Below are 20,000 nucleotides of genomic sequence, written 5' to 3'. Positions count from 1 at the left end.
AAGAAGAAGAACAAGAAGAACAAGAAGAACAAGAACAAGAACAAGAAGAACAAGAAAAACAAGAACAAGAAGAACAAGAAAAACAAGAAGAACAAGAAGAACAAGAAGAACAAGAACAACATGAACAAGAACAAGAACAAGAAGAAGAACAAGAACAACAAGAAGAACAAGAAGAACAAGAAGAACAAGAACAACAAGAAGAACAAGAAGAACAAGAAGAACAAGAACAAGAACAAGAAGAACAAGAAGAACAAGAAGAACAAGAACAAGAACAAGAACAAGAAGAACAAGAAGAACAAGAAGAACAAGAAGAACAAGAACAACAAGAACAAGAACAACAAGAACAAGAACAACAAGAACAAGAACAAGAAGAACAAGAACAAGAACAAGAAGAACAAGAACAAGAACAAGAACAAGAAGAACAAGAAGAAGAACAAGAACAAGAAGAACAAGAACAAGAACAAGAAGAACAAGAACAAGAACAAGAAGAACAAGAAGAACAAGAACAAGAAGAACAAGAACAAGAACAAGAAGAACAAGAAGAAGAAGAACAAGAAGAACAAGAAGAACAAGAAGAACAAGAAGAACAAGAAGAACAAGAAGAACAATAACAAGAAGAACAAGAACAAGAAGAAGAAAAAGAAGAAGAAGTACAAGAAGGACAAGAACAAGAAGAACAAGAACAAGAACAAGAAGAACAAGAAGAACAAGAAGAACAAGAAGAACAAGAAGAACAAGAACAAGAACAAGAACAACAAGAACAAGAAGAACAAGAAGAACAAGAACAAGAACAAGAACAAGAAGAACAAGAACAACAAGAACAACAAGAACAACAAGAACAACAAGAACAACAAGAACAACAAGAAGAACAAGAAGAACAAGAAGAACAAGAACAAGAAGAACAAGAACAAGAACAAGAACAAGAACAAGAACAAGAAGAACAAGAAGAACAAGAAGAACAAGAAGAACAAGAACAAGAAGAACAAGAACAAGAAGAACAAGAAGAACAAGAAGAACAAGAACAAGAAGAACAAGAACAAGAAGAACAAGAAGAACAAGAACAAGAAGAACATGATGAACAAGAACAAGAACAAGAAAAACAAGAACAAGAAGAAAAAGAACAAGAACAAGAACAAGAACAAGAACAAGAACAAGAACAAGAAGAACAAGAACAAGAAGAACAAGAAGAAGAACAAGAAGAAGAACAAGAAGAACAAGAACAAGAAGAACAAGAACAAGAAGAACAAGAAGAACAAGAACAACAAGAACAAGAAGAACAAGAACAAGAACAAGAACAAGAACAAGAAGAACAAGAACAAGAACAAGAACAAGAACAAGAACAAGAACAAGAACAAGAACAAGAACAAGAACAAGAACAAGAACAAGAACAAGAACAAGAACAAGAACAAGAACAAGAACAAGAAGAACAAGAAGAAGAAGAAGAACAAGAAGAACAAGAAGAACAAGAAGAACAAGAAGAACAAGAGGAACAAGAAGAACAAGAAGAACAAGAACAAGAACAAGAACAAGAACAAGAACAAGAACAAGAACAAGAACAAGAACAAGAACAAGAACAAGAACAAGAACAAGAACAAGAACAAGAACAAGAACAAGAACAAGAACAAGAAGAACAAGAAGAACAAGAAGAACAAGAAGAACAAGAAGAACAAGAAGAACAAGAAGAACAAGAAGAACAAGAAGAAGAAGAAGAACAAGAAGAAGAACAATTGTGCAATCCTGGTTAATATGCAAGATGAATGTTGCATGAAACACATTCATTTGTATTAAACAGTCAAATGTATCCAGTACATGCTCATTCAGATGTCAACTAATTTGGAAGCCAATATATGAGGAAAGGTCATCAACATAACAAATTCCCCCAAACAATGGCCACACAACACAATTAAAAATAAAATAAAATATCACAAAGTCAGACTAAAAATTTCAAACATAAGCAGACGTACACTGCCTATCACATATATTACTAAAAGGAGAAGCGTGTGTGTGTGTGGCTATATTCTAAAGGGTTCCTGCTGCCAGAATAATAAAAATGGTATCGTTTGAAAGCAAATAGTCAATTTACTTTGGAAGAAAAATTTGGCAGTTCATTCATAAAGATGCCCATTTTAAAAGCTCGTGCTTCCGGGATTGAGAAAGAAGAAGCAGGACCTCAAGCGTTAATGTAGCGCTTCCTGCTGTCGTAGAATAATGAAAATGGAACCATTACAAAGCTAATGATAGATTTACTTGTTTGGAGAGCTAATAATCGATTTAATCCCCATAGGTTGGCATCCATGGGGAGGAGCACATTCCTCGTGAGGAAATGCCCTGCTGCATGCAGTGATGGATTCGGCACCATTCAAATGCGGCACCATTCTTGTGATGCCGCTGGCACCCAGAGTATCCCGGGAAGTGACGGCACTTCCCCCAAACTCAGTGGCTATGTCTATCTCGTCAGTATGTCCATGTGTGTGCGAGATGTGCGAAAAGATTGTAATGGAGCTGCCATATACCTTGTATAAAATTGGAACAAAAATGACTGTCCGTTTAATCATAAAGGTACCCGTTTTAAAAGCCACTCTTTCCGGGATTGAAGAAGTAAATGTGGGATTAGGAGCTTAAATGTAACATCTCCTGTTGTCGTGCAATAATAAAAATTGGGGCAATACCACCAGGCGCCCAACTGGTGGAATAATGATACCGAGGAGGAAGTAAACGTGGGATGGAATCAGCAAAATGCAACAATGAACCAATACAATGTTATGGCCCCAATTTTTCTTTAATGTCATGAACAAACTTTGGTACATCACAGGTGATGAAGGTTGTGGTCAAGGTACCCGTTTTAAAAGCCCCTTTTCCGGGATTGAATAAGCAGCAGCGGGAATGGAAGTTTAATGCAGCAGTTCCAACGATAACATTTATTATTCCACAACAAAAGGAACAATTTCGAAGGACAGAGAGCACACGATATTATATCGAGTAAATATTTCTCAAAGCAAAATATATATATATATATATAAAAAAGCACACAGAAGGAGCACAAAAACAACAATCACAGCCACCACAACAGCAGCAACTACATGCTATAAAATATCCATTTTTCACATGTTTCACTTCATTTTATATCCTCATTGAGTTTCACAGAAAGACATGCAATACGTTTGTGAAGTACAACATGCTGTCTTTTGATTAAACCCGCCAGCGAAGCGACGGGTCGGCAGACCTCGTGCAACAGTAACTCAACATACATCATTTACCTTTGATCCGGATCTTGGGTTTAATTGACTTCAGCTTTTTGGTCTTTTTGACCTTGGCTCCTTGCCAAAGATGCAGCAGTGGGGGTACAAAAAGGCTCTTACAAAAGATATATGTAAGCAACAAACGAGATGCACATTTCTGGAGCTGCATCGTCACGCCCACAAATTTCATTACCCTGGGAATGAGCAACTCAAATTTGATGTAGATTCTTCATTGACACAGCTGGAACTAATTCGTGAAGGAGTACTGAAGTATTCCTCACGTGGCATGCAAGATGTATGATAGAGAAGGATGCGCAGCATTAACGTAATGAGGAAAATGTGACCAAAGATTAAAAAAAAAATGAATAAAACCTAAACTCTTCTCCACAAACCATTGTGGAAATTTAATTGCATCATATACCAGATGAAGAAAATTGGATATGTATGACATACACAAGGAACTGATGCAAAGGCAGCCATTTGACCCATTATGCCTGTACCTTCTTACCAGGAGCTATCGTCTTTTGTAGTGCCTGATCTATCCGCTGGAGTTCACGCTGCTTCGCATCCCATGCCTGCTGCTTCTCCTTCTGTGCATCATACTTGACACCTGGTGCAAAATGAGATGCTTGTAAACAGCATGAGCAGCAATGGTCAAACTAGTTTGAAATGACAAATTAATATCAAAATCACAACAAACCTGTGGGAAATATACATCCATGAAAAAGACTGCTTGCTATTTATTGTGTCAAGTCAGTTATGTCCAATAGATAGATCAACAAGAAAGAGACATCGTGCAGAGCATGATGCTTGCAAAATCCACCCCTCTCCAAAGGTTGCCATGGATGCATAAAATTGTCAAAATTAAAATTGACAATCTTAATCAAAGCTAAGGTCAATTGGATGGAAATTGATGATTTTTCAGATTGAAATTGATGATTTTAGAAGTTTCACCTCGAGTTGACCTTTGACCTTTTCACCTCAAAAATAGTTTCCAGATCAAGTGTTGCACTATGCAATTGCTGCTTAGTTTTCAGGTTAATCAGATGAAAATTGATTTTAGAAGTTTGACCTCGAGTTGACCTTTAGACCTCAAATAGTTGGTTTCCCAATTGAGTGATGTAATATGCAAATATTTTCAAATTTCAAGACAATCAGATGAAAAATGACGATTTTAGAAATCTAACCAAAAGATGACCTTTGACCTTCAACCTCAAAATCAATACGCTTCTCAGTTGAGACGACCTCTACAACTTGGTAAAGTTTAATCACAATCAGCTTGGAATTGCGACCTGTTGGCAATTGACAAACATACAGAAGAGCAAAATTAACTGACCAATATACTTTAAAAATCTTCAATTTTGCATGGGGAACATGGGGTATACAAGATGGACATTACAGGGACTTTCAGGAAGGAAAGCAAGGAATTTGAAGGACGTGGGTTTGGGGTGGATGAACGAATATAGACAAGATCGAGGTTTTGGATGGGGGAAGATAAGAGTTGGTGGTGAACAGCTGTTTTGAAGACCTGGAGGGAAGCATCGGATTGAAGAGTGTGTGGAAGTTTATTCCAAAGGCAGGAACAAAAGAGGAATGAAAGAGTGAAGGTGAGCAGTGATTCGTGATTTTGGGAGTTTTACCAGAAGGGGGTTGGCGGATATTGAGCACCCTGAGGAAATATGGCGAGGGGGCGGGGGGGGGGAGGAACATATCGTAGACAGCAGGAGGGGGCGAGACCAGAGAGGAGATGGTAGAAGACAGAAAGACCACCGACCTGCCTGTGGTGAGAGAGTGAGAGGCCCAAAGACAGCCTCATCGGGGGAGATACCAATGATCCTAAATGCCATGGTTTCGACAGCGTGAAGCCGAGAAAGGTGAGAGGCAGGAGCACCAGCTCAGAGGGAAGAGCAGTCCTCCATCAGGCTGCAGACAAAGGCTTTGCATGTGCTCAGGAGCTCAGGTGGGCAAAGGACGGACTTTGCACGACAGAGGATGCCCAGTCAGCGACTGGCTTTGGAGGCCAGGTTGGAAATGTGGCTCTCCCAGGAAGGATCATGGCAGATAGTGAGACCCAGAAGCTTGAATGAAAGAACTTCTTCCAGAGGATTGTTTAGAAAGTAGATGGAGGGGTTTTCTAAACTGTCCTTTCGGAGAGACATAGTGAGAGTGTGAGATTTGTCAGGATTGAAAGACATATTCCACGTGTTGGACCAGTTTGTGATTTTATCCAGATATGCAGAGTGCGAAGAAGATGCGGCTTGCCAGTCTGAGGGATGACACATGGTACGGCAGAGGGTGGAGTCATCAGCAAAGAGATAAAGAGGATTTTCCAGGGAGTGGGAGAGATCATTGATGAAAACCAGAAAAAAAAACAGGGCCCAGAACGCTGCCTTGAGGAACTCCAGCCTGGACAGGAAGAGTGGATGAGAGAACTCCATTAAGGGCCACACGTTGGCTGCGACAGGAGAGGAAGTTTGCGAGCCATGAGTGGAGATGGCCTTGGATACCATAGGAAGAGAGTTTGGTGAGCAGCGCAGTGTGCCAGACCATGTCAAAAGCATGTGATGTGTCTGGGGATACGGCTCTGATTTCATGTCTGTCATTGAGTACCTCCAACCGTTGTTGAGAGAGCAGAAGCAGTATATCCAGGGTGGAGTGACCTGGTCTGAAACCAAATTGATGACTGGAATTCATGCCATTGGAGAAGAGGAAGGGTTTAATGTCTGAAGTGATGATAGAGTCCATAACCTTGCTGATGATTGGGAGAAGACAGATTGGTCTGTAGTTGCAGGGATCGGCTTTTTGCACCTTTTTATGCAGGGTGGTAATGTTTGCTCATTTCCAAGCAGATGGCAGATGACCATGAGCAAATGAGAGGGTGAATAGAATAGCGAGAGGGTGAGCAAGAGCAGAGGTGCAGGTTATTAGAACATGTGGGCTGATGCCGTCTGGACCGATTTCAGAATCTGAGTCGAGATTTGACAGCAAACTCTTCACTTTGTCAGAAGAAAAGGACACAGATTCCAGGGACAGTTGGATGCGAGTGGGTAAAGTGGGTACAGAAAGCGATGGGTTCCGGACACAAGACTTCGATGCAAACACCGAGTTTCGGCATTCAGCCTTTTCACGTGTGGTATCAGCAGTTTCAATGATTCCAATGAAACCAATGATTGTGGATTCAGGAAACTCGCAGGAAGGTTTGTGACACACAAAAAAAAAACAGAAAAGTAAAGGTGGTTTATGGATGGGGACGTAGGCACACGTGGCAAAACTGCAAACACCAACTTGCGACGCTGGTTATTCCTACACGGAGACGAGGATCTCCCAGGAATCCGTTTTTTCTAACTTGAACGGATTAACGGATTTCAATGAAACCAACGATGGTAGATTCAGGAATCTCCCAGAAAGGTTTGTGATGGGAAGAAAAACAAAAACTAGACCAGCATTCTGAGGTCGAGACGTCGACAGATATATCTCCGCCCACATTATTCATCAATATACATACTTGTACCAAGTTTGATTTAAATCCCTGAACCCATATTCAAATCATTAAATAATTCTGGCTGCCAGACCATGTGCCCGATCAGGTTGAAATTTAAAACATATATTCTCCACGATTACTAGAGAACATAGTGAGCTTCATACTCAACGCGTGCACATGAGAGAATAGGAAACAACAACAACAACAACACAATACCCTGGCAATTTGAAATCCGTGTCGTCGGCTATGACCCTTTTGCTTCCGGTTTTTGTCATGGGGAATGATGCGTCCCGGGAGATAAAGGCATTGTCGGAGACATGAAAGACCCAAATATCAGACATAGTGTATATTTCCTCCACTGATTTTAATAAAGATATCTCCCGCATCATCAAAAAATAATTTTTAATCATGATTTACATAATTTGAACGCTGATCCCGAATCCAGGCCGAAGTAACCGGAAATTGCAGCATTGAATGTAAGAAGAATTCTACGTTCACTTCTTGTAGATCATAAATATGAAGTTTCACATCAATTGATGAAGCGGTTCATGAGAAATATTATTTTTAAGATTTTCGTTCAATTCAATATGGCTCCCAGACCATGTGACCTATTAATTATTTGTGAACACCCTGGTAACCCCATGGCTTGGGGACATATGGGTGACGTTTCCCCTCCATCTGTCAAGCCGTTCTGATGAAGAAAGTTTTTAAAGGTTTATTCTTCAAAAAAAACTATAGCTGCCAAACCATGTGTCCAATGATGTGATGGCTGTTGAACTTTTTGGTCTTCATAGATAGGCAATCATACCTGTAAAGTTTTGCCTCAATCTGTTCTGCTGCTTCGAAGAAGATTTTTGAAGGTTTTTATGTTAAAAAAAAATAAAATAATTTTTTTTTTTTTTAAATACATGGCTGCCGAACTACGTGACCGATTAAGTCATCAATGTTTCCCCCCCCCCCCCACATACAATTTAGCCCCAGATGACCCTCAAACATTTGAATACTGATCGGATAAAGCGTTCAACGTATGCAATGACGACATCACAACGAAGCAAACTTTGATATTTTAAGAAAAAAAAAAACAAAAACAAAAAAAACACTTAATTCCCATGGAGAGTACTTGACATGTGCCAAGTTTCAATTTTTTTTTTTCCATGAAGCAGTTTTGGAGATAGAGGTCCAAAGTTTTTTTTTCCTTTTTTCCAACATGGCTGCCACACCACATGACCTATGACATCATACTTATTAAAACATGATGCATGAGTAGTCGCACCTATGGTGAAAATTTGTCAATGGAATAAGCGGTTGCAGAGAAAACATAAAATTAGCATGGACGGATTCACGGACGGACAACCTGAAAAACAATGCCTCCAGTGACTGTCAGCGGAGGCATAAAAAGGAAGCTTTGTGTATGGGCACATGGGCACACGTGGCGAAACTGCAAAGGCCAACTTGCAATTCTGGTTATCCCTGCACAGAGAGCAGGATCTCCCGGGAGTCCGTTTTTGTTCTTGCCCCATATAGATTAGCAAATATGCCAAGGAAACAAAAAGGCCAAAATTGAAAGGAGTTCTTGAGATATGAGGAATGACGAAGCACACAGAGGTGAGGAGAGTTTGTTTCCTGGCATGGCTCGTGCCAAAAACGTACCCCTGACAGTTTGATCAAAATAAAGAAAAGAAGGGGAGGGGGAGGGAGATAATTTTTTGAATTCATTTTGATCTTCCTCTTAGTGCGTTTTATATTATTCAGAATTCAGCATCTAAAAAGGCTGTGATGAATATCCCATTAACACCCTCTCCCTCCTCAGACCCTGAATGTATAGTAAGGCTGGTATCTATACATTGCCTAATTTTATTTTTCCGATTAACAACCACTGTTTGTTTTTTTTTAAGCAATTACACAAAGATTGGTATTGCCGTCAAAGTGACGGGTCTTATATGCTAATCTGACTAACAGTGATGTTAAGGATTTTGATTCAAGCTTCTGGAATCACAGAAAATGCCATCCAGTCATCCAGTCACAGAAAAATGTCATCGCTATCAGATCTACTATATAAACGGCAGTCCTTCTGTCTGTCTGTTTGTTTGTAACCAATAACCTCCTAGACCAGTGAACCGATCTTGATGAAACTTTACACACATATAGACCTAACATTCAGCTCCAGGATGCGCTAAGTGGCTTTCCATAAATATGAAAAAAAAAATTAATTTCCATTTTAAAAAAAAAAATGGCTTTCGAATTTCGAAAAAAAAAATTGAAATACAAAATGTTCGTATTCGTTGACTTTTTAAACATACACATTCTCCTCCTGTTATTTGAATTCTCGAACTGCACGCGCACAGCAACAGCTAACTGCTGATATATCTGCTCATAAACGAGCCAGGCAAACAGAGTCATCTGCAGAGAAAGAGTCGCCTAACTGCAAATAGAGCGTCACACCGACGGGCGGGAGAAGCACAAAACTCACGTTCCAGCTTTCTTGGTCCGGGTTTTGGCAGGACATCAAGGACAGTTGCCACTGCTGCTAGAAACTTTGAGTGGCTCAAGGCCGCCTTCAACTATGACCTCTCTGAGGATTACGGCAGCATAAAGCCTTCCTTCCATAAATCTGAGGAATAAAAGAAGCCTTCTGAATTTTTTCCATACAACTAATGCCTCAGTCTAACCAGAGTGAGGAAAATAGGGCAAATTTCCCAGGTATTACCAGGTACTTCAGCTAGTTCTTAATAAAACTCAAATGGCTCAGTTCATCTTCTTCTTCTTCTTTTTCTTGCGCATGGCAGCTTGGCTGCCGGGTAGCAATCACTGTTTGGACATGACTATGCCACTGATGCTGTGCACCTATACCGGTACACTGGCACTCATTTTGCCGACCTCGGAAGGATGAAGGGCTGAATCAACCCCACCTGGTGTTAATTAAGTGGCCAACAGGGCTCCAGCTCAGGACCCTAAGATCCCAAGCCAGCCATCCTTACCACGAAGCCAACAACAAGCTTCGGCTCAGTTAATGACCTTCAGGGAGTGTGTATTCTGCCTGCTTTGATCTTCACATCGTGCCAGTCAGTCCACACATTGGTTATTCTTATATATCTCCATGCAATTTAGCATTGCACAAAAATGAGACCAAGTAAAATACCAACAATAAAGAGCATTTAACAATACAGGCCCTTGTCATGGTAAGTCGGCGTGCAGACGTGACGCACACACTCACTAACACGCAGACAGATTACAATGCTCTCCCGTCCCTTTGGGAACAGGTGAGGCAAATAACATGGAATTGTCACTCACATCCCTCATCATAAAAATAAAAATCCAATTATTTCGTCTTTTTTTTTTTAACATGGCAAGCAGTTGCACAAAAATCAAAGCAAAGGAACTTCACTGGTAGTCGGCACGATAAGTAGATGCAAGTCCTCAAGGGAAGCCATCACAGAATCATTGTAAAGGTTCTTCCATGGAATCTTGAGAGTGAGACGACCTTGAGGGAATGATGCCAAATCAAGAAAAGTAGAATCAGTTGCTCTATAATCACTGAGTGTTTCACCGTTTTTATCCCAAAAACAAAATATATCAGTGTTCTGACAAAACAAAGTATGCACCTGTAATTCTGTCAATGTAAGACAAATATGAATTAAGCATTAAAAAAAAATTGTGAGAAGTTATCCTTTAAGTGTTGTGTCAAATCAACCATTTTAACACCAAATACATTTAAAGTCTTCCTGCATTATAAGTTCCATAAGTGCAATAATCTACATTCCAACGTGAAGCTGTTGCATACAGAGAAAACACGATTAATAAATAATATTCAAAATAATCATACGGGATAATAGACCTTCTTTCCAACAGCACACCATTATGTAAACAAGGCAGCTCAGCTCTTCCACAAGTTGTATCAAGAAAAACCAAAACAAAATCTCAAACTGGAGAACTGGACAACACTTACCAATAAATCCAACCTTCACAAGGAATGGCACGTCCAGATCACTCTGCATGGAAGGAGGTCAGTTAGCAGATACTAAGAGCAACACCTTCCCTGTAATGATCAAAAATCTGGGAAGCTGTAGCATGTTTCAAGTCATCAAAAATGTGACAATGGACACTTTTTGCTTTACTGGCTCCAAAAATGGCAATGAGAATAATAAAGTGGGACATCTTCGTCGATAAAAATAAAAGGACGTCATCTCTTCGTTTGTCTGTGTGATTCTTTTTAACTTATCTTCTCTTCCAACACTTTGCACATAATTACAACACATCGTAGACAATGTCTTACAATTCTGCTTAAATAATCTAAATTTACTTCCAACTCCGACATGTGTGTATGTATATATATACACACACACACACACACACACACACACACACACACACACACACACACACACACACACACACACACACACACACACACACACACACACACACACACACACACACACACACACACACAGTTCGGCCCAATCAAAAGTAGACTTTTCTCAAAGTATTTGCCATGCCAGGTAAAGTCAAGGCATTCCGGTAGGTGGCGCTTCAAGCCAAACTCAAATTGTCATGGGATTGTATTGTTGTAGTCTCAATAGTCTTCCCATCCTCTCAAATCCCATTGCCAGTACATTGAAGGGTGTATCTGAGAATAATTACACAACTGTACACATACAAAGGAGAGGATGCAAAATATATATATATTTAATTCCATTTGAAACCGCTGTAATTTTTTTTTTTAAAGCCTCGGTTGTTATCTGCAACAGGCATATATATAATCAACTAACGACAACAAACAACACTCAATAACTGTAAAATTTGAGGCTACTGTACAGTATGTAGTAGAAATCCAATAATTGACAGAAATCTGGCACAACTGTGGCTGAACAACTTAGCACAGGTTCACGAGTTGGTAAATGTAAAGACCTTTGCGGAGCAACTAATGTACGGAGGCACGTATTCCTGCTCAATAAATTCCACTCTTCAGCCATCCTTACCAGAGCACTCTCTTTTATCTCCAGGTTTTCCAACACCACATCACCTGGAAATGCAATAAAATGTTGAAAGTGAACATAAAATAACTTGAAATTACTGTGTTCAACCTCAATAATACTGACAAGACATTATTAATAATCAAAAACGTACAAACTAAATATGCGTAGAAGTGAAGAAAGACCCAGTTAAACGCTTCATATAAATGAGATTATTTGGCAATAATAGGTAGCATGTATGCAACGACGACATGCCGCGATAAGATACAAATAGTCAGGCAGCAACTTGCACAAAATAAAGTCCCGTGGGATTTTTGGTATGAAAGCAAACCACCATGCCAGACTCTTCAAGTGGACCCTAATGATTAATAAAAAGCTTGGTGGCACTCTGGGAAATGGTGCGGACGTGTATTTTGAACACATTTAACATTTTTTGAAGAATGACTATTTTACGCCGCTTAAAAAGTGACAATGTCACCCTGACCCCTCCATATACCACCAATTTTGTCATATTTGGTATCAAATTGACCAGCATGAACCTCTGCATACTCATAGGTTATTTATTCGTCAATATATGAGCCATATCATGAATAAATCACACAAAAATCAATTTTGACCATATTTCGACTTCGGTTTCACCGTCCGCAGTTCACCAAAATACCTTTTTCTCAACATCGTGCTAACCAATCTGCTAATGAATAGTTTCGCAACGTACCTATGTTATCACTAGTTCTTTTGATATTTTATACATATCATTCACTTGATAATTCAACGAGATATACCTCAAAATATAACCATACCCCCCGAGTTCATACGTATGCACAAGTCCCATGGCAGTCAGCTCTCATCCAAAGAGCTCGTCGCTGTCATCGTTATCATGTTCGTCTGGTACTTCATCCTCATCGTCGTCGGTTGAGTGGTGTGAATTTTCGCAGTTGTCTTCCAGACTGGAACATCCACACATGTCTGTGCAGTTGAGTCCTGCTTTCACGCAGGTGCATCGTGCTGTTTGACATCTCAACTTGGAACAGTTGCATTTCACTAAATTAATAACAGACTTTGGTGCTGGGAGTTGAGTGGTCATGAATGGAACCCATTTTGCCTCCTCAAGTTTCCAGCCATAGTTTTGTGGCGATGGAATCTGTGGGTTTGGTGTCGTGTCATTGAACCACACGATGGCTTGTTCGAGGGCATCACGTGTTGGAGGGAGTTTCTCGGACTGGCATTGTTTCTGTGAAAACATCCACCATCTGAGCTTGTCTATCTTAGTGAGCAGTGTTTGAGGAGCATACACTGAGCAGATGAACGTTTCGATGGAGTTCAGTGTGTCAGTACTAAAGTGTGATGTTGTTCCCAGGGATCCAAGTGCAGTAATGACCTCATCACTGGCATGTTGGAAAGCCTTCCAGAAAGCCATTTTGCCCTTTCCGGCAAAACTTCCAGTGTTGTCTGCTCCACTCAGAGCATGGAGTCCCGGCAAAGCTGCTACTTGAATCGGTCGCAGAGATCAGTAAATCATTTGGAGGGGAACAGTGCGGTGCTTTTGTCCTGTCCCTGGAACAAAAGTTGTGTTCCTGCATAAGACTGGATACCACCGAAGTGTCAGAATGAAGACATCGGTGTCTGGGGAGAGGATGGCAATACTGGATGCACCACGACTGGTTACATCGACAGCATGCAAGAGGAGCTTAGTGTCTGCTTCCTCTTGGTCACTTTGAAGGTACGCCATGTTTATATGAGTTGCTTTGCACTGTGATCCCCATGCCACGACCATGTGCTTCCCCATGGCATTTGATCTTTCCACCATCTTCTCAGCAAGATAACCAGTTAATGCCATCTTCGTCTTCACACTCGCCAGTAATTGCTTCATCGACACCTTGGCTATGTTTGTAGTGTCTGTGATGTGATAGGATACCACGGGCTGGCTGCCTTGCCATCTATCACGAGTGGCTGTCTTCAAAGAAGAGGAAACATCATAGCGGTCAAAAACCAAGTGAATTTCATCACCTTTCCTGTATTTCTGCAAGATCCGTGTCGTAAAGTGCTCTGCTAGATCTCTGCAGTTCTTGATGTGGTCTGGCTTGTCCAGAGATTGCAGTTCTGCCATGGCATCCAAAAGAACCACTTCCATGAGAGACGAGTCATCATCCTGCTCTGTTCTTGTACTGTCTTGAACTGATAGCATGATGACGTCAGACGTGGCAGTGTCCTCCGCAAAATCGACATTGTCGACTGCAAAGAACAAGCATCTTCCCATCACAACATCTGGGGGCATGTAAAGGCCATCGTTTATTGCCATTCTCTGAAGTACGGTAGACGCTATCTGCCCTTCTATTCTGAGTAATCTGTTGTACTCCACAGACACTCCGAACTTATGTAGCATATCAACAACTTTTTTGCTCCTGATGGCTTGCCTCATGCCTATTCCGATAGCCAGTTGCTATGGCATCTCGTGTGTCATCTTGAAGGTCTTCATTACCTTGTTTCCAACTTGTTGTGGTGACAAGTACTTCGCCACAGTACTTTCTGCCAGACTGACAGCATGCTTGTTGACAACGAAGTATTCTTTGTCTGTTGACAATGTTGTGTTTGGGCCCTGGATTAACCATCTATAAAATATGTAGAGTTCTTCTGGAACATGCTCGCTCGTAGAGTCAGATAAGTTTCCAGTGAATGTCCATTTGTCGGCCTTGCGTATCGCTCTCCTCAAAATTGAAGATGCTTTGTATAGCACCCTCATGTCCGATTTCAACCCCATCTCTGTTTCCTCCATCCGGTTAATGGCTTCATCCCTGGTAGTTTTGATTGTGCAACGTTCTGGCTCATTGATGCGCTTTGGTTTGTTGAACTCTATACTGGGTATTTCGTTCTGCAGCAGTTGCTTGATTACCTTGCGGGGGCATTCTGGATGGGTCACGTTGTTAGCAGATCTTATTGCAGTGAAAGTGTCTTGTAGTTCACTCATGTTGAGGATATTTCCATCCAACATCATGCCTTCTGCTAGGCTCAGGAACTCAATTTCTCCTCAACCTCAACTGCAATACTGGCTTGAGGAACTTCTGATGATTTCTTGACACGCCAAATATTTGTTCCCTGAATTGCCCAACATCGCTTGTGGTATTTAACATCAATGGCATGCGCGTCTGTGGGGTTTATTGAAGTACTGAGCTTCACACGAAGCTGTTCGTCTCCACTTTTTGCAATGGCTTCCTTAAGAGAAACACTTGCATTTCCAGTGGCGAGTAGATGTCGTGAATTAGTATGCGTTGCTCCAAGATCACAGAAGAAACACAGGTCACTCTTGTATGGGGTTGAATGAGAGCGTGTAAATGTAGTTGAGGCCTGAGTGGATTTTTCGTCATGGATTCCTTTGGATGATAATCGTTTCTCATAGTGTCCTTTTGCTCTGTTGAGCATTCCAGCATGAACAGTATTCTGGTGACATTTCCTGTGCCATGATGCAGATTTTTCCTGCAGGTCCTGGCTGGAGACATTTCCAAGTCGCCGGCTGATTTCGGGATAGTCTCTGTCACCGTACTTAGCTCGCTCTCTGATACAGAGTAATATCTTCTCATAAGCACTGGGACTCTGAACTAATGTTGCAGCACTTTTTGTTTGGCAAATAATACACAAGGAATAGTCAGTGTCTACTCTCGCAACTTTCTCTGGAGGAAATACAGTTTTTGTGGCTGACTCCATTTCGATGTTGACAAGGTGATGTATTTAGAATGTGGAAGCATTTGTTAGCAATAGCAGAATACGCAATAAGCAGTCACTGGGTACAAGAGAGGGATAGTATGCTGGAGTTCCAATCTAGTGTCTACAAACTACCGATGACCCTTTCGGTTCTTGTCAGATGTTCTGCTGCATCTGAAAAACATAAGTGAAAAACATAAAAGTATGTTTTTATACAGAATCAGCTATATTGAATTGAATATATCATCTTGTGGCTCTTCAGCAGCATCACATCTGAAAGAGAAAATGCTTATATTAGTGGATACCATGGTTACGATAGTCATATGGGAAGACTACCTCAACCTAATCATCAACAGTAGGATTTGTGTCATGTGTTTACAAAATCATGCATCCAAATTTACAGATGTCGGAAAGAGTAACCTTCTGATTCATTAGGGGGTAGGGTTACATTTTGAGGTATATCTCGTTGAATTATCAAGTGAATGATGTGTATAGAATATCAAAAGAACTAGTGATAACATAGGTACGTTGCAATACTATTCACTAGCAGATTGGTGAGCACAATGTTGAGAAAAAGGTATTTTGGTGAACTGCGGACGGTGAAACCGAAGTCGAAATATGGTCAAAATTTTGATTTTTGTGCGATTTATTCATGATATGGCTCATATATTGACGAATAATTGACCTAAGAGTATGTAGAGGTTCATGCCGGTCAATTTGATACCAAATATGACAAAATTGGTGGTATATGGAGGGGTCAGGGTGACATTGTCACTTTTTAAGCGGCGTAAAATAGTCATTCTTCAAAAAATGTTAAATGTGTTCAAAATACACGTCCGCACCATTTCCCAGAGTGCCACCAAGCTTTCTATTAATCATTAGGGTCCACTTGAAGAGTCTGGCATGGTGGTTTGCTTTCATACCAAAAATCCCACGGGACTTATGATGCTCCCTGACTAAAAACCTGTCCGTCATTATGGGAGGCAAATGTGATAAATAAGTCACCCTGGCAGACACATTATGGCATTTTCGAAAGTATTTTGACGACGTAGCCCAGGATGCAAAACACATACCATGAGAAAATAGCTCTCTGTGATAGCACAGATTAGTATTGCTTGAAATAAACCCGTTTTTTTACATGCATAGTTGAGGCTCATGGAAGAGTTAGCACACTGAACGAATCAGGAGGGAACAGACAAAAACAAGACAAAACACACATGCATGGAGAAGGAAACTTCAAGGAGAAAAAAATTTTTGAAAATTATGAGGGATTTGGGTGGGGTTAATGAGGGTTAAAAAATAAAGATCATAGTTTAGGATTGGGGATGATCCGAGATGGTGGTGAACAGCTGTCTTGAAGACCTGGAGGGAAGAATGAGATTGAAGAGAATGTGGAAGTTGGTTTCACAGGTGGGGGAAAAAAAAAAGGAGGAACAAATTAGTGGAGGTGAGCAGAGATCCTGGATTTTGGGATTTTCACCAAGTGAACTTGAACATTTATTACTTTTAAGATAAGCAAATAAGAGACAAATCAACACAGAATATGACATTTGCAACTGGAACCTCAATTAGGCCTCGTGCTTTGGTGGGGGTAAACGGGCTCAACAGAATCATGTTTATGGACGTGTTGATATTTGTTAAATGCCTTACCTCCCCATATACCAAGGCGAAGCTGTGAGCGGTCCAGATTAACGACATAATCTCCAAGGAATCGATTCAACAAGTCCACAACCAGAGATTCCAGCACCATATTACCAACCACCCCTGTGCATCCCGTACAGAAAACATTTTACTGGAAAATTCTACATTACAAACAATCACAAATTTAAAGTTCTGTGTGTTCCAAGTATCTCATTGAGATTTAAACCAGTATGCAAGCATTGTCTTACTTTAGAGGTCCATCTCAGTCTTAATAAGCATAAGCAACAACAATAGCACCATCATTGCATTGTCCTATTGTCTTATGTATTTTGTTGTCCATTTTGTTTTGTCGTCCCACTGTCCATCGTCCTATTTATTTTGTTGCAAACTGCTCAAAAGAAATATATCAGAGCTCCAGGTGAAGCCTTAATGACAAAATGATTGTGGACACCTCATATTGAGAGAAGTAAAAGTCCCTTATTTTCCAATGGTGTGTAAAATAACCAAAATATTCTACATGCATTCGCACCCCAAAAGTCTTATTTTGATTTTTGAATGAATGAAGCATTCAGCATCTTTGCAGGTTAACAGTAGTGGTAGACTGATATAATCGGCTGATATCTGGCATTTTGAGGACATCAGCATTGGCCGACGATGCCAATATAATAAAAACTTTACTTCTCATGATGCTTGGCAGCTGGAGCTCCACCTTGTGTTTATTTGGCATCTGCAGCCAGCCTTCAGGTCAGGTGGCTGCTGTGGAACATTAGTGAGAGCTTGCTGACAGCACTGGATATGCCGAAGAGGAAAAGGTAAGACTGTATATTCCTAGCTTTCAAATCTCAACTTATTTCATTCCCCACGGTGAACCAAGTCATGTTTTCCACGCCATCTGTTCATGCTCCAGAGCTTCCGCAGACATCACACATATATGGGCTGTCTCGCAGCCTTTCACACTCTCAGAATGTGGGCATTTCGCACACTCACAAGCCACCTCATGACGATTCACACACGGGATGTCTCTCGGAGGCCCCGCAATTGAATATGCCATTCGTACCTAGTGCACCTGTGACAGGTTCGTACGGCGCATGCTCCGTAGCACACTGTACCCCGCACCCTGGTTCCCATGGAAAATTTTTAATCTGTACTTGTATATTCGTGGTCACCTCAGACCCAAATGCAGTCGGATATGTAACATGGCTAATTTGAGTCAACAGACTCCGTGTCCTTAGATATAAGCATCTGAAACACATCCGGCTGTCACTCTGCGCCGACTAAATAAGTCAGAGATAGGCCGTGGGATGCTGGGCAGTGTGTGGGCAGATCGAAAGTCGATCTCCACTACACTTAGCATGTAATATATTGTGCACCCTTCGACACCATGACTGGTGCGGGATCACCGAGTGATACGAGCGCATCTGTATACGAACATACAAAGGAAAGTAAAATTAGAAGTGATTGAGCAATGGCAGCAGCGAACATTTGCTGAGCGCTTCGACTGACAGAATCCACCTTACGAACCATTCATGCAAATGCTGATAAAATCAAACTGTGCTCAGTGTTTTACAATTACTGCAAAGAAAGTGAGTCACATTAACTGCAAGTAAGATTAAAGTGATTAACTGCAACATCAGATGTTGACGGCCCTGCACCTTCCTCCCCTCTGACTCCACACCATCACTGCAAGCAATACCATTTAACATAGGTTGGTGAAGTTTCATTTTATTCGATTTAAATGCACAAGTGTGTGTGCGTGTGCGTGCATGCGCGTGTCTCATCCAGTATTTATCCACGTCCTGACACAAAACCTCCACTGATTACATTGTTTCTGGTAGGAAAATTTCTTTCGTTTTACATGTTTTCAGCTAACGCGGTAAAAATCCTCATAACGCAACTACCGCCTTAAACAAGGCATGACTGGGTATGATGCTCAAAGTGGAAGAAGTGAAACAAATGGCAGGAATCATACCCTGCCACCCCCATAACTTGGCAGCTAGTACTACGTGGCAGGTGGGAATTAAAATGTTTGTTTTTTTTGTTGTTAACATTTTTTCACCTAAATCTCAAAATTATAGTTTTAGTTTGAAATAATGGCGGTTTTCAGGTAAAAACGGATTTTAAGATCCCCGATTTGTGGCTGGTTATTTGTATAAGCTTTGCTCGACTTATCATTGTGCCGATAATTAAAATATGTTGGCAGTTAACCTATATTGTCCTGTGATGTACATGAACAAGCAAGCCAAGTTAATATTGTGTTTAATAAATTTGTTCATTTAAGTTCAACAATTTGATGCAATTCTCTTTTTTTATTAATAAATTGTTTAATCAGATGCATATAATCGGCATTATAATCGGTTATCGACCCACTTGCTCTCTACATATCGGTATCGGTATCAGCCCTTGAAAAACTCATATCGCTCAACCTCCAGTTCAGATTTGAAACTTCACCACAACTAAAATGAAGTATATTCATTACACAAGCAATGTGGGTAAATTATGGAAAATAAAAACATACATTTCCTGCAAATACCACAACGTTTATAGCATCAATTTTCTGTAGACTTGGGCGTTGCAAAATGAACCTCAGACATGCATGTCTTTTGGTCTTTGCATTAGCTGACCAGCTTGACCATACATACATACATACATACATTACATGCACTGTAGGGATTTCAAAAAAAAAAAGAAAATTTGTGGGTTGTGTGAGCTTCGCTCAAAATTCCCTCATGGAGATCTCTCACAATATGCAGCTCAGGATTTCCCCGAAAGAGAATCCATCTCATTTTCTTCCTTCATAATTGTGTATATGCCTGGTGTTGGCTTAATGGTTCAGGTGGTGGGCTTGGGATTGAAGGATCCCGAGTTCAAATCCCACTCAGCTGTTGAATTAATACCAGGTGGGGTTGATTGCCTGCCATCCTTCCAAGGTTGGCAAAATGAGTGCCATCATGCTGGTATCCTGTGTCGGAG

The 20,000-nt window shown here is 40.7% G+C and overlaps 1 protein-coding gene across 1 annotated transcript in view; it reads right to left on the bottom strand.

The window, feature by feature from the left end:
- LOC147023371 (intermembrane lipid transfer protein VPS13A-like) overlaps positions 1 to 20,000 on the bottom strand; it is a 220,847-nt gene that overhangs the window by 198,481 nt on the left and 2,366 nt on the right. The window contains exons 2-7 of the mRNA XM_085888717.1: positions 17,040 to 17,153; positions 11,700 to 11,743; positions 10,667 to 10,709; positions 10,106 to 10,201; positions 3,748 to 3,849; positions 3,258 to 3,317 (exon numbers count right to left, since the gene is read on the bottom strand). Coding sequence (XP_085744843.1) covers positions 3,258 to 3,317; positions 3,748 to 3,849; positions 10,106 to 10,201; positions 10,667 to 10,709; positions 11,700 to 11,743; positions 17,040 to 17,139 — 445 coding nt within the window. The 5' untranslated portion in view covers positions 17,140 to 17,153. The remainder of the gene's footprint in view (positions 1 to 3,257; positions 3,318 to 3,747; positions 3,850 to 10,105; positions 10,202 to 10,666; positions 10,710 to 11,699; positions 11,744 to 17,039; positions 17,154 to 20,000) is intronic.

This window comes from Eptatretus burgeri, chromosome 7 (assembly GCF_056783735.1).
Source record: "Eptatretus burgeri isolate ZD-2024b chromosome 7, Ebu_testis_v1, whole genome shotgun sequence".
NCBI classification, from domain to species: Eukaryota; Metazoa; Chordata; class Myxini; order Myxiniformes; family Myxinidae; genus Eptatretus; species Eptatretus burgeri.
The sequence above is the reverse complement of the archived record's forward strand: the minus strand, read 5'-3'. Positions and strand labels throughout refer to the sequence as shown.